The sequence below is a fragment of the Camelus bactrianus genome, chromosome 13 (assembly GCF_048773025.1).
Source record: "Camelus bactrianus isolate YW-2024 breed Bactrian camel chromosome 13, ASM4877302v1, whole genome shotgun sequence".
NCBI lineage: Eukaryota > Metazoa > Chordata > Mammalia > Artiodactyla > Camelidae > Camelus > Camelus bactrianus.
Genome location: NC_133551.1, coordinates 29,773,076 through 29,789,091, shown reverse-complemented (window position 1 = coordinate 29,789,091; position 16,016 = coordinate 29,773,076). Strand labels below are relative to the sequence as shown.

Genomic DNA, 16,016 nt, shown 5'->3' with positions numbered 1-16,016 from the left:
TTTTATAACTTTTGCTCAACTTTAGAAAGGAAGATAATTCTCCCTTTGCGGGGTAGATTTTAATAAAATATGAAATAATGGAGCACCTAGCACCTAACAGGTGGTCAAAAAATTATAGCTGCTCTCATTGTATTATATAGGCTATTCTGAGAGGGAAATGTCAGTAATTTACTGAGCCCTCAGTTTCCTTATCATGTGGGAAGTGAGCAGGTGCTTTTCACATCTTGCTTGATTTTTTTTTGTCATTGAGTCATTTTCAAGAAATAATTTCAGTGGGTGAGTGGCCTGTGGATAAGCCTCTGAGCAAAGCTGACAACTCTCTCATAGGAATACAAAACTCCTTAGTTCGTCAAGACTGCACTCTCTAGTCTAACTACCGTGATTATTATCATTTAAATTCCAGGATTATCTTGTGAGGTATTTTTTATGACTTAGGTGCTTTTAGATGAACTATCGGTGCTATAAGGTAGCAAGGTAATTTTAGTCTCACACTTTTCTCCTCAGTTGGAAATGAAGACCATGTTTACATTTGGCCAAATATTTAACTCTGTAATTTCTGAGAAAATACTCAAGACAATTCAAAAGAAAAATCAATGTACTAAGCTCCTTGATTACATTAATTAACTAATTCAGAGGAAATTGTGGTGATGTAGAAAGAGCTATTAGATTTGGGTTAATAAATAATTCACTCTTGAAAGCAAGCAATTATCATCATGATTGGTTAATATTACTAGGTACTCACTGAGATTTATAGCAATACAATAATGCCTCCCATGGGTATTAATCTATTAACATAATACAATTCAGAGCTGCAATTTTACTAGAACTATACTATTGTTGATAATAGAATCTCTACAAATTGTCAAAGATGGATATAGAAATCAGATGATAATTTGCTAAGATGCTTTTCTGTGCGATTCATGTTTGTCACAAGATGCTACTCAATTATTCCTTCTTCCCGATTGAATAGCGATAATACCCAAAATGATGCCAACACCAAGGAATTCTGGGTAAACATGCCAAATTTGATGACTCACCTAAAGAAAGTATCAGAACAAAAACCCCAGGCTACATACTATAATGTGGACATGCTCAAATATCAGGTAAGCCTATTTATATGGGCAGGGCATCTCTTCCACATTACAAATGTGTGTTCTAACATATCTAACATTAAATGAAAGTCCATAAAGTAACATCTCTTTTAATACGATTTAAAAGCTATAATTTGTAAGAAAATGGAAACCTTAAAAGACTATTTGGAGGCTATTTAGTGACAGGAATATTCATACGTATTCTTAATAGTTTAAACTTGTAAGTAAAACATTGTATTAAAATTTAAAGAAACATGCCACAAAAATGAATTTGCAGAAATTACATCAATTAAGATTACAAATATTGACAAACAATTTCACTGTAATTTTGTTAAGAGCAGTGCTGTGCTGAAATCTCTCATTTTAAATGATTCAGTGTAAGTAGTCTGATGCTTTTTCATAATGTCATAGTCTTATGAAATAAATTTTAATGAAACTTATGTTAAGAAATGATTTAATGTGAAAAGAATGTTTGGTACAACACATTCTAGGATATGAAGGCTTTCTTTTTGTGCTGAGGTTTGCCCTTACCCCAAAGTACTACTGATCTTATAAATAAGCCCATTTCAAACCAGGATTCTCTAGAGCCTGAGTGTCCCACTGATTCCCACTTGATCTCCTAGGTTATTTTTAGTGCATTGCCATTTTTGTGATTAAATATGCTCAAACTATTTTTCCTAAGATAAGGAAACAAATTATTATTTTTGAAAGTTGTACTTTAGTAGAAATCAGTGCATCTTAAACATGAGTGCACTTTACAATCTCCAGGGAAGTTATCAACAAATGCTGCTTCTGAATCGGTGTTAATTATAGATAGATACAGATAGAGGATAGATACCTATCATTAAAATCTATTTATAGATGAACAGAGATGGAGATGGGGATGGGGATGAGAACAGAGACAGAGACAGAGACAGAGATACTTGCTGGGCCCAGACACTCCCAGAAATTTTGACTTCATTGGTTCTGGATGTGACCAAGGTATAGATATTATTTTACAAGTCCTCCAAGTTATAATACACACTATGGATTGGAAACAACAATATTTATATTGTTGTAAGGAAATTATTGAAAGTAAAGTATCTATGTGATGGTACATTTCACAAAAATGCAAATGACTATAATGTTCTTCTAGTAAGACTAATATCGTCTAAGCTTTGGACATTCTAACAAAACCTAGAAAGTAGACAGATTTCACCTATCTCAAAAAGATCTTGGTGTAAAGTATTTAAACATAGGCAAGAGACTGAATTCTGGAACAAAGTCAGCTTCCTACTGTCCACTGACCTCGGTTGGGCCCTTCATCTCCCTGAGCCTCAGTTTCCTCATCTGCAAATAAGGGTACAAATGATTCCTGCCCAGGTATTTTGTAGGTTGTGAGGAGCTAACAACCAAACATATTTCAAAGCACGCCCTGAAATGTCAGCAGTCCTCGGCCCGCCACTTTGTTTTAAAGGTGCTCTGCGGAACCTCTTTTCTTATGGGTTAGTTATGTTGTTGTTACTGTTTTTCAACAATGCAGGGGACTGGCTGGGAGGCATAAAGTAGCATTCTGTGGGATCATCCTCACATCACAGCCTGTTTACTTTCTGGCCACCAGCAGCGCCCCCAGCAACAGGGACAGTCACATAGCCATAAAGCACCTCACGGGGTAGAGGAACTCCTGCTGAGGACAGAGTGCGGAGACGGGTGGGGAGACCGAGTCTGCCCGGCTTTTGAGCTTTCTTAAATAACAGATTTCTAAGTAAAAGTTCATTTACAGAGAATTGGGCTGCTAAAAATATTTAAAGTTTTAAACTTTATTATAAGGCTTATAATAGAGTTTACTATGAAGTTTTAAAGCTTTTATTATAATGGTTAGCTAAATAAAATTATGTTAGGTCTGTCATTTATAAAAGAATCCATTTCTGGGTTTCCTTCTATAGCAACCACTCTTGCTTTATAAGCTCATCCTGCCTTCAGTATCCTTCCCCATGGTGTCTATATGCACAGGCATTGCTAGTCCAATAAAGAGCTGTTTATATTCTTCAAAGTCAGCAGAACTTATACTCTATGAATAAAACTTCAGGGGCACAGACATCGCCCACATGGCCTCTGCAGTGCGTGTGTATTTATAAAAGGTAACCAGAATTAGACAACACTGCAAATTTTTCACTACAGATCCAGGATTCAAGTTGATATTATTACCTTTCAAACTTTTTGTTGATTCTTCAAACCTGGCTTTTCTTTAGTCAAATTTACAGTTGATTCTAACTAGAATCGACAGTAGACAGTAGAGTACAGCACTGCCTGTTAGAAGACTGGGGTTCAAGTCTTTACTTTGGCAAATTCCAAAGGAATAATCATAACTTGCTTTCTCTAACTCACTGGTTTGTGAGGAGCAAATATGATAATATTAATAGATAACATATTAAAATGTTAATTCCTTACTATATACTAGGCACTATCCTGAGTCTATCACATAAAACTTCTCCTTCAATCTTCTTAACAACTGTAGGTATAAATGTTATTATTATAGTTCCCATTTGGCAGATGAGGAAATAACTGAGGCACAGAGCAGTTTAGTGACTGTTCCAAGATCCCTCAGCTTGTAAGTTACAATCAGAACTCAACCCAGACAACCAAAAAAAACACAAAAACACTAATTTGAAAAGACACATGAAACCCAATGCTCATAGTTAGCATTATTTACAATTGCCAAGATATGGAAGCAACCTAAGTGTCCATTAACAGATGAATAGATACAGAAGATGTGATACACACACACACACACACACACACACACATATGCACACAATGGACTATTACTCAGCCATTAAAAAGAATGAACTTTTGCCATTTTCAGCAACATGTATGGACTTGGAGCACATTGTGCCAAGCAAAATAAGTCAGATGGAGAAAGACAAATATGCATTGCATCACTTATATGTAGAATCTCAACAACAACAACAAACTAGTGAATATAACAAAAAAGAAGCAGACTCAATATAGAGAAAGCAAACTAGTGGTCACCAGTGGGGAGAGGGAAGGGAATGGGCAATATAGGGGTAGGGGATTAAGAAGCACAAACTATTAGATATAAAATAAAGTACAAGGATGTACTGTACAAGATTGGGAATATAGCCAATACTTTATAATAACTATAAATGGAGCATAACCTTTAAAAATTGTGAATCACTATATTGTGCACCTATAATTTATAAAATATTGTACATCAGCTATACTTATTAAAAAAAAAGAATTCACACTCAGGGCTGTCTGCCTTGTTGACCTCAACTCCCAAACAGTGTGCTACCATCTCCCTAACTGACATTATGTGCACTGTAAACTCTAAAGTGCAACAGAGATTTTAGTAACTGATTTTGTGTTTTTAATCTGTAACAGTTTATGTGAAGCGCCCAGCTCTCCCCTGCGTGGCACCCTTCACAGTGATTTTTCACTGAGCACGCATTTGTGAGCAGTACAAACAACATCATGGCATTTTGATATCTAAGAACATTCCAGTGGGAGATAATCACAGCTTCTGGTTTTGTTTCTGATTAATGGTTAAGCCTTAAACCTTCTCTTTCCTGTGTTTGGCAAGGTATCTGCCCAGGGCATTCAGTCCACGCCGCTGAACCTGGCAGTGAACTGGCGATGTGAGCCGGCAAGCACTGACCTGCGCATAGATTACAAATACAACACGGATGCAATGACAACGGCTGTAGCCCTCAACAACGTGCAGTTCCTGGTCCCCATAGACGGAGGGGTAACCAAGCTCCAGGCTGTGCTCCCACCGGCAGTCTGGTAAGGAGCCATTAGTCCCCTTCCTCTCCACCAAAGGGCTCCTTCTGGGCAAAGGATCACAGACTGCTTAGCATTTGTGTTTCCTGCAGGAAGAGATCACAGCAGGCCTGGCTGTCAGGGTTCAGGACGGGAAACAGAAACTGCTATAGCTGTTTCAGGAAATAATTTAACACAGGGATTTAGATGTTCACACGGCAGAAAAGGAACAAGCTTTAGGTTGGATCCGCAAGAATGTTTCCCAGAACACTGAAGAACTGACCCATCAGTGGAGCTGCTACCTCTGCCACAACCAAGAAAGAAAGAAGTTAGAAAGCTGTCAGTGGAGCCACCAGGAGCCCGCCACAGCCACGAGAATCCAAGGATAAGAAGGTTCCTACTGGCACAGCCTAAACTGCTTCTCAGCACCCACCAAACTGAGACTGGACTGGATCACTGTTTAACAAGATCCGCACATAATCAGTTACGCTGCTGGCCCGCAGAAAAGAGCCAAAAGAGCAGCAGGAGAATGCCCTCTGCCTCCCTTCTGTTCTCCAAATCTCAGATAGTGCATGTGATTGGTGGACCCTAAGCTGTATGTAGGACCCTAATTACAGGGCAATCTGAGTTTCATTTTGCAGCCTCTAGATTATAAAAAAGCACACTAGAGAAGGTATGGGAACAGAAACAGAATAAAACTGAGTACCAATAGTGACTGTTAAAAAGAGCTTATTCTCCTAGAAAAAATACTCTAGTTTTTCCATATGATTGTCAGAAGCAAAAAGTAGAACATTAAAAAAAAAGAGAGAGAGAGAGAAACTGTCAACCATATGACAGCTCCAACTTAAATTACCTGAATTAATTGGTCAACTAACACTTCCAATCTATTTTTTCAGTAGATGTGTTAAAAAAATTTTTTAACTACATTGTCCTTTAAATGTTTCTGTCTCTGACAGTGTTGTGACTAGTTACAGTGAGGAAAGGAAAAGGAGAGGATTCATGTGTGGATGGATGGATAGATGGAAGGAGGGAAGGAGGAAGAGATGGATGGATAGATGATAGATAGATAGATAACACTTAAATTGCTGCTAAAAATTTCAAGATCCTTTTTTCAAATGAACACTATCTGGAAAGATATGATATCCATTAAACAAAACCCTTGCAAACGCAAAAATCTTTTATCTATTTTATTTTTAGGAATGCTGAACAACAAAGAATATTATGGAAGATTCCTGACATTTCTCAGAAGTCAGAAAATGGAGGTAATGTAATCACAGGCTTATTTTATTTACTACATAAAGCTGAAATAACTTTCAGATATTAGAAAACTATTAACCAAAATACACTTAGTATTAAAAGCAAGCAAAATATTTCACTTTATTTTGATAAATACATATTTTAACCAATAAAAGCAAACAATTCTTCAATGAATCCTCTGCTTCCTCTTTTCTACCCAAGACCCCACATCAAACAGGCCATACTTTAAGCAGAGAAGAGCTTTTAGTGAGGCATATTTCCATTCTGTATCAGATCTCACACTTTCTGATAGTTAAGATATTTTTCGCTTTCCTCTGACATTAATCATAAGCTGGAAAATGCATTGCCTTCCAAGTAGCATGCTCCCAAATTTTGAAATACTATTTGGCTGAATTACAATTTTATCAGCGTGCAAAAAAAAGTCGTGAATAATTTAATGGTAAATTTTATTCATCGCCATTCTGTCACTGAAAAATATACTATTTTTTAGTAAGTTAGATTTTGCATACTAACTTTGAATACAATTTCCAAAATCACATCTACAATGCAGTGTTGACTGTGATTTTGTAATAATACTCTTTTTACAGGGGTGGGTTCTTTATTGGCAAGATTTCAGTTATCGGAAGGCCCAAGCAAACCTTCTCCATTGGTGGTGCAATTCACAAGTGAAGGAAGCACCCTTTCTGGCTGTGACATTGAACTTGTTGGAGCAGGGTATAGATTTTCACTCATCAAGAAAAGGTTTGCTGCAGGTGAGTGGGTATCTTGTGAGCACATTTGCAAAAATAACATTGCTTTAGCTGTTTTTCCTTAAGAGGAAAGAGTTTGTGATTTTCTCATGTTCTTCATCCTCCTCCTCCTCCCCACTCCTAGCCCCCATTTCCCATCCCAGTCAGAAAGCAAATCAATTGCTGGATGAAGTAAAACTCTGACAGTGGATTGCAAATCAGAAATTAGGAAGGCCCTGGTTACTTATCGTGGCTCTGGCTGTTTCTTATGTGGCACTGACCGAGATCATTCCCATTATATACATGTGTGTGTACAGTGAGATTAATGGAGCAAATCCTGCTTTTGTGATATTGACAAGATAAATGCCATTTATCTTTGAATATATCTCTTACCTGAAAACTTTTTTTCTCCATCAAGTCTTCATAAAGTTTAGACTTGGCAGGCTTAGCTGAGGTCCGGGAGAATCCATCTTTCACTGTATCATAGCAATCGTAAAAAATCTAGGGCAGACATCAGAACTGGTTGCCCTTGAGCTGAATACAGTCATTGACAGGCTTTTGGCACACATGAGAGTTGGCTGGTGGGGGTTTCCCAGTATGAAGGTGATTATACTTGCCAGTGATTTGCTGGGATACGTCCTGGTTTTCATGTCTGCTGTACTGATGTAATTTTTAATTATACCCCTTTCACTCTCAGAAATGACCCAGGTGGAAAGTAATTCTATGATCGCTCTATAACAAGTTGGAGTCACATCCAGGAACAAGTCTCCCAACCTATTCTGGACAAAACCCAAACTTCTGCAAAGTGTTCATATATGGAAATGTGAAAAGGCAACTAGCTGGTCCAGAAAATAGAAAACTTAAAAGACTTTATATATTTTATGCTAGTATTGCACCCCTCAGGTTTACAGTATTTGGGGCTAGGAATAGGGTGGGAAGAATAGAAATGTTACCCTTAATAACCACATTATGGAACTAGCAGGTAACCTGTTACTATGCTGTTTTATTTTGCAGGAAAATACTTGGCAGATAATTAACAAAATCTTATGCAAGAATCTGGAGGATTCATATAATGGAGAACTGTTGTATGAGAAACAGAATTTAATTTTGGTTTGATGAAAACAAACCAAAATCTGCACTTGGGATATATCTGCTGGAAATGTCAATGACTTTCAGCAATGATTTCCCTCACATGATACCATGATGACCGGTCCTACAGTATTTACTTCTAGGTGTAATATTGTTAATGGTTTTAAAATGTAATTACTGTATTTGTAAATTGTACTCATTCCAGTAAGGCAGTTAGATACTTGAGTTTTAGCATTTTACCATTCCTGAAATGGATGTAATTTAAACTGTGGTATGTAAATTTAATAGTAGTACTGTCAAATGGCACAATGCTTACAGAGGTAGACTGCATTTTGTCAATATATAAAATTTAAATATAAATATTGATAGCTGTCATAAAGGGGGTGCCACACACAAAGAAAATTAAGTGGAACCAGGAAAAGAAGTTCCTTTTCTTCAGTCCTTAGTATGTTTTACTCTAGTGCTAAATAAAAATTCTATCTTCAAATATTTAGTGGGTTAAATTCAGAAACTATTTCAGAAAAAAAATTCTAAGGTTACAGCATATTCAAAGAGAAGCATTAATTACCACTTTTTAAAAAGCTTTTTTTTCAAACTGCAAATTTCATAAAAATGCGAACTGTGTAAACAGGGCCTCTTATTTTTATAACTTGTGTAAAAAGGGAAAGCAATTCATATTTAAAGTTTAAGTATATGAAATTATAATCAAGAGTAAAAAGATGTTGAAGTCTTAACTACTCGAGTACCCCATCTCTCCACAGTTTAGCTTATGTGGAGATTACTGAATCATCAGATTAAAACCAAAATTGTGATTTTAAAATTTCAAGACTTTCCAGAGTTGAACTGGATAACATTTGCACAATAACTCTAAACAGAGGGTCCCTCCCATCCAACATGGAGAATGATACCTACCACCCATCTGCCTCTTTACCCACAGGAATCAAAATACTGAGTCTCAAAATCTCAAAAAAAAAAAAAAAAAAAAAATTTAGTCCCCTATTTAAGTCCAGATGGAGAATTTTAATCAGCATTATTTATATCATTGGGGAAGGAAAAAAAGAAGCTTTGTTAAGTGAAATTCTAACCACAGTATTGTGCAATAAATTTCCTTTCAGATAAGGTTCATTGTCTGTAACTATAAATCTTTGCCATTCTTGGGGAATCAAAAAAATAGTGGATAAAAATGTATGTTATGATTTCATTGTTGCAAGGTATAATAAAAACTGTGATTATTCAGTCTGGCCTCATAACATGGGAATTTAGAATGGAGAAGCACTTCTTTAGGGGGCCCGGTTGTAAAATCTTTCTCCATTACAATCTAAAAACATAAATCTTCCTTTAAGTCTTAGAACTTATTTTAAACATAAACCAATTTCTATCCTAGGTTACACTATTAAATAACTGTAATTATTAAGTCGTTATATTTATCATTAGTTGCTAAATTTTATTTTTACATTCCCTCATATTTGACAAAAAACTTTTAGTCCCTTTAAATTTTAGAATCAGATTAAAATTTTGTAAGTCTTACTTTTAAAATGAGGTTGTGACTGGCAATTGTTTATAGTGGAACTTTTTAAACTAATGTTTGTACTTCTCATTCAGTGCTTGCTATCAAGAGAATGTTTGAAATGATCCGTATTATCTTAGAAGAATTCTTACTGTTCAAACAAACTCTTGGTTAGCTCCCTAAGCAGTCTAGTGTTAAAGTTTTTTTGGACAAATAATTAATATACTCATTTTAAGTAAAGATATTCAATTTGATTTTGAATCCAAAATAAAAAATGCCAATTTTTAAATCCCATGAAACATGAGGAAATTTCAACAATGAAACCAATGAAAAGTAAATAGTAAAAAGGTGAGATTTATCCAGCACATGCATATAAAAATGTGTTTTTAAGAAATCAGTTCCTGAAAAAAAATATTGAATACTAACACAGAACATATTAAAAATGTGTAAATATTACTGGTTCTCATGTCTTGCTCATTATATTTTATTTTATTTTATATAGTTCTTGAGTGAATTAGCAATTAAACACAAGGATTTTTCTTTTCAAAGAATAATTTTGTTAATATTGTAAAGTGTGATTTAAGTCATAGATTACAATAATCTCTAACATTATTCAAATGTTTCCAGGAACTAAATTTGAAACTATGAAGATATCCTGTGATTCCATAAGTGATCTTTAAGAAACAGAATTAAAGTCAATTATTTCAAAATTATTAAACATTGAATAACCAGAACTTCAATAGTGAATACATCCTTTCTCCTTTCAGAAAATAGGTCAAATAATAACACAATACACAATACACTCACATCAGGAATTTAGATTTTGGTGTCTTTTTTTTAAATCCTGTAGTTTATAATCTCCTATTACACTTGTATCCACAGTACTGTACAATAAGAGTTCATGTTAGGAAGTATAATCCTAGACAATGCAAGAATCTCAGTTATAAAAGAAACATTGTCAGGTTCATTATCAATTCCTATAACAAAACAAAATGTGCTGGTATATATTCAGATTTTCAATGCCAGGGGTTAAAATAAAAATAAAGGGTTCTCATTAACCAGAACACCATTTCCTAAGCATTATGATTAAAAAAGATTTCTCTCTAACAAGATAGAAAGTATGAATGATACTGCTTTATTTTGGCAACATGGAAAATATGGTTTTTCAAATAAATTTCATATTTTCATGTTATTTTTAAAAAATAAATTATTGTTAAGAATTAGTCTGAATTTTATCATAATTGGAACATACAATTCCAAAGAATTAAATTTTTAATTATTTTTAAAGCTCTATTCTTCTCTCCACCTACAGTCAAAATGAAAATTCGCTGAATGGTATTTGGGAAAATATTTCACCTGTAAAGAAAGAATGTTCACATTTCAAGCGGTTTTGAGTGAGTAGAGAGGAACTCTCTCCAGAAAGTCAAACTACCATTGCTTTTCATTTTTAAGTATTTTTGCTCAATCTCAATATGCAAGGTATTTGAGGCCATAATTACTCATATGTCCCTTTCCAAATACTTTTCAGAGAAGCCTGGTAACTACACTAGTTCTGCCACTAACTCCTGCTGTGTGACCTTGGACAAATCACTGCCCCGAAAAGGTTTCTCATCTTTGGAATGAGAGATTGGGATTGCCAGTGGTTTTCAAGATTTTCTTAACAGCTGAACTTTTTTCTACTAAAATTGCACACAAAGTCCTATTACACAAAATAGCTCAAAGCAATGAAGGAATTCCTTCAGCAGCTTAAATTTGGGTCCTCCAGAGCAGTGTTGAAACACATAATAACATATCAATGAGCTATAAAGTTTCTCCCACCTCAGAAGTTCCATGATTCTACTTGACTCAGAGAGATCCACCTTCAGGGGCTTTACCAATAAACATGAACAATCACAGTAACTGATAGACAATAAAAACTGATATTTACTGGAGTGCTTACCATGTACCAGTCACTATAGATATTCGCTCACTTCATCTTCGTATCAACCCCCAAACTCTAGATAACTCTTTTTAATTCCTCTTTTACAAATGGTGACATTGAGACTGAGATTAATTAACTTGCCCAAAGTGACATAGCAGCTGGAAGTAACCCATTTATCTTGACTACAAAGGAAGCCCCTGATCTGCTTTACTTGTTCATTCTGGGAAATGAACTCTGCTGTTTTATTTTACTATACGTATTCTATTTGCATACCCAGGTAAAAGGCGCTGTGAAAAAACAGTACCAAAATAAGGATAATTCCAAGAGCAAAATTGTTGGAAAACAGTTTCTCAGAGCATGATTTGTGGACCGCTTGAATTACCATTTATTTAAGAAGGGCAATGATTTTGACTTAGTCATCACTATGGCCCCAGAACCTAGAAGATAGTAGGCATCAATAAATTTATATTGAATGAATAAATCTGTAGGAATGGAGTTTAAGAATATGTATTTTGATAAGTACCCAAAATCTGAGAATCATTGCTCCCAGTAGCTCTCTCAAATACTTCTTAGTTCTGACATTTTTATCAGATATTAGACATTAAATTATAACTTCAATACCATTTTTCTAGTGAGCTTATTTTTTCATTCAGTCCGTTTCGTTTCCTCTACTATTAAAAAAAAAAAAAAGAGGGATTTTTCTAGGAAAAACCCTCTTACCCTTGGAGTTCTTGTGTTATGCCTAACTTGGTCTCAAAATGGCCTGAAATGCATTCTCGCATTTTCATATTTCTATCCTTTTCATCAATGTCTTAAAAGATTAAACAAGAAGTAGGGAGGTTGCAAGCTGTCATTCATTCCAAATACAATGTTCTAAAAAATGGCTCCCTCCCTGCAAGGGCACAGACATCTAACTTGTGAATTGGCAGTATTTATTTTGTAGGCCTTTGATCTGAGTGCTTTATAAGCCTGGAACAGTGTCATTCTGAAGAGTTGCACCAATCTTTTTCATTTTTGCATTTGTCTTTCCAAATAATCACAGTCTGTTAGTTAAAGTTGAATAACACAGTAAAACATGCAGATATCCACTAAGGAGATGAGTTTACAAATTATAATTTGGTTTTTTTTTAAAGCTTTCTTTTTTAAGAAAGATTATGCATTTGAGCAAAATCCCATTCAGTCTAAACATACTCATTTTGCTACATGGTTTTCTGATCAACAATTTTTTTAAATGAATTCATAATTTTTATGATATCAAAATGAGGGTGAGCTCTACATATTGCTTTATAAGTTAATATAAAAAATTAAAAGTTAATATAAATCAACATGATGTTTCCTTAACATGAGCCAAATTAAAATGTTGATATGAATGAATAAATCAGTCCTTGTTACACTGATTAAAGAGATTGCTCTGATGACCCACCCCACCCCCTTTTCTGTGTCCACTTCTCTCTTGAGCATTTATTGTATTTTCTTGCTCCTTCCATTTTTTTTATTCATTTGGAAAACAGTATTTAAATGCCATTTGCTCATTTGTGAGTCAAACATGACTATCATTATGTTACTTTTTGTCCATGGATATATATAGATTCTTGGGGAGGAGGGCATAGCTTAGTGGTAGAGTGCAAGCCTTGCACGCATGAGGTCCTGGGTTCAATCCCCAGTACCTCCATTATAAATAAATAAATAAACCTAATTACCTTCCCCTCTGAAAAAAAAAAAGAAAGAAAGAATATATAAATTCACAATGAGATAGGAGTACAATATTTAAGTCTCCAAATAATAAAAACAAACAACAAAACTCACTAGCATTTCTACTGCTTTGGTGCTCTGCCATCTTCTGTAAGCTAGAGCTGCATTTTTAATATTTAATTAAATACAAAATGTCCTTCTTGAAGGAATATCCAATTTTAGAGTCTACTGAGTTGACCACAGTCAGAACTTTAATTGCCCCTAATGTTTAATATCTGATTCCTGTGCAAAATGAGTATTCCTAGGAGAGACCATCACCTACTTGTTGACATTCACCGTGGGCATAATAATGTATTCTCTCGGTTTGCTTCTGAAATTATTTTCCCTTTGATTTGTAGTATTTCTAATTGTTTCCTTCTAGCCCTAGGTTAGTCATTGTCTATTCTAAACACATCTTTTAACCTTAAAAGATGTTTCAATGAAAAGCAAACATATTTGCATGTGTCTCATAAAAGAAAATATGCAAAGGATATTTCTACTGCATTCACTTGTATTCCAGTATTTTCCAAATCCTGTTCAGGACTACTGGTTCTGGAAAATGTTCACTGTGATCTGAGAACAAATGATCCTAAACCACAGTTCCCACTCCTTGGACATTGATAATTAATGTTATGAAGCTTAAGAAAGTTTTGGATCAGCAAAACACTTTTTTTTCTAAACACTTCTTGAAGAAACTTCAGAAAAGTTTTCTTTCAACACGAGTTTATGTATCTTTCAGCAACTGCAAATAATATAGCCAGGAATGCTTTGAAAAGATGCTTCTGATTTTTTGTTTTAACTCTAAGGGAAATTTCTGTCACTTTAAATGAACTAGTATCTAATTTAAATTTCATTAGTGTATCTTACTGAATTGAACTTTATCACCTAAAATATTCCAAACAAAACAATGAAATAATTTTACTATTTTAATTTTTAAGTATGATTTCTAAGATCTGCACCTATGACCAGTACATCAGGCTTCTCTTTGTTGAAGATGGTCCAAATTCTTTGCAGAGTGGAAGCAATGCAAGTGAACAATCTTTGATAATTCTTTATCCAAATGCGTTAAGAAACTGAATCATAATAGGTTGATGCTGACAGTATTTTTACATAACCTTAGAGAAGTTATATGAAAAACATTTGAGTTAAAACTAAGAGAAATGCACTATTTGCTATGGATTTTGCAGACTCTACACTCTATTAATGAGCATTACAAACTTCTTTTTTGCTTTGCTTTATTTTGCATATGAACAGTTTTTACAAAAAAATCAACAGTTTCTTTTTAAAAAATCCTGAGTGAACTGTATATTATCAGACAGAAAAGAATAAAGCCAAACTCCTTTACATTTCTCTAAATGTAGCTCAATTTTAATTCATTCAGGGTCCATGAATCAACTTGATGAGTCAGAAGCCATTTATCATTTAAAAATATTCCATTGAGTATATCATGCAAAGGTTAATTCCATCTCACTTGTTCAGTTCTATATTACTATATTGACATATTCTTTTTTTGTTCTTTTTGGCAAAACAAATTTTTAGTGTTATTCGTACATCATTACTCTAAAATATTTTAAATAACACACCAAATGACTTTCACTGGGATCCTCGTCCTAAGGTCCAAAGCCAGGTTTTTTCGTTTCCTTCTGAGACACTAGGATGATTAATGTTTATAGCTGTGATTTTGCAGGTCAGTATCTAGTTCTTGCTTTTTTAAATGGGTATGCATGATAGAGATTGGCTGCTGTTTGATCTCTCTCTCTGCGTGTCTCTCTCTTTCAGTCTAAAGGAGTTGGAACATTGCTGCTGAATAGTTTTTCTTGAAAAAGCCAAGTGTTGGTATGATGATATGCTAACCTCATCAATGAGCAGGGCTTCGCTTTAGGCCAAGCAGTCATTTATAAAGCTGGCTTTTTAAACTGTTTGAATAGTATTGGGTTTCAATATACAAAGGGTTTGCTTTCACTTTGCACAGGAAAAGATCTGTATAAAGAAATAATCAAATTTTAATTTTCTTGCCTACGAAGTGGCAATGTAAGCCTTTTTTTTTTTTTTTAATATACTTTAACAATAAGAGAAACTAGGAAAAGAATCTCAGAGAATTTTGCTGTGTTTTTAAAGGTAATAAAATTCAGCCAATTGTCTTTCTTATGGAAAATGCTGTTAGTGTGTGCTTTGAGTTTGTGGTAGCTTTTATTTAGAGTCTCCATGATCTTTGTAGCAAAAGTAAACAATGCCTTTATGACCTTGGGTGGAGTACATATTTTCACAAAAATACCTTGAGCATAAAATATTTCTAAAAAGAATTGTGGGCTAAAATACTCAAGCATACTCTAAAAAGTTATTTTAAATGTTGATGGCTGGCTCTTTCTCCTACATGTGTAATTCAACGGAGAATACTTTATTCTCATAGCTGTTACTGCTTTGTCTGTGATGAAAGCTTTCCTGCTTCTGTGCTGCGCTCAAGAAAAAACCAGCAAGAGCAGCAAGGGCTTGTTTCTTCGCAGAACTGCCCCAAGCTCTCTGTTGAGCAATGGTGATAAGAATGTGTAATATTGACTTATTGAAGATAATCATGAGAACATTTTAATGTCACTTGCCTTATAAGTTAGAAAAGGTGTGAATATCATTTTTGTAATGACCTTTACCTTCATAATTTTCCCAATCACCCATTTCACAAAATCCTGAATATGCAACTATTTATCATCATGGCACATTACTGCAACTAGGGTTCCCGTTTCAGGACAAAGTTTAATTTTATGTGAGAACAAGATGAAATATCTAAGTTGTTATTTAAATGTGATTTTCTTTTCTGGAAAATAAATGAAAACATAACAATAAACTGAGTTGTGAACCTTTTTTATTACCAGTCTCTTAAAATTTTGCACTTCTGGAAAACTTAATTGCATATTTAGAGGGGGCACAGTCTGGCA

General features: G+C 34.5%; 1 protein-coding gene and 1 non-coding gene across 32 annotated transcripts in view; both read left to right on the top strand.

Annotated features, from left to right (window-relative positions):
- The window catches only part of SGIP1 (SH3GL interacting endocytic adaptor 1), a 187,290-nt gene extending 178,127 nt beyond the window's left edge, over positions 1–9,163 (top strand). For all 31 annotated transcript variants that reach the window (XM_074376283.1, XM_074376285.1, XM_074376279.1 and 28 more), the window contains 5 exons: positions 971–1,103; positions 4,675–4,877; positions 6,051–6,115; positions 6,698–6,862; positions 7,853–9,163. In XM_074376283.1, coding sequence (XP_074232384.1) covers positions 971–1,103; positions 4,675–4,877; positions 6,051–6,115; positions 6,698–6,862; positions 7,853–7,875 — 589 coding nt within the window. In that variant the 3' untranslated portion in view covers positions 7,876–9,163. The remainder of the gene's footprint in view (positions 1–970; positions 1,104–4,674; positions 4,878–6,050; positions 6,116–6,697; positions 6,863–7,852) is intronic.
- Positions 9,164–12,954: 3,791 nt separating this feature from the next.
- TRNAA-UGC (transfer RNA alanine (anticodon UGC)) lies at positions 12,955–13,027 on the top strand. The gene has a single exon. It is a non-coding gene; the product is annotated as a tRNA-Ala (tRNA).
- The last annotated feature ends 2,989 nt before the right edge of the window (positions 13,028–16,016 follow it).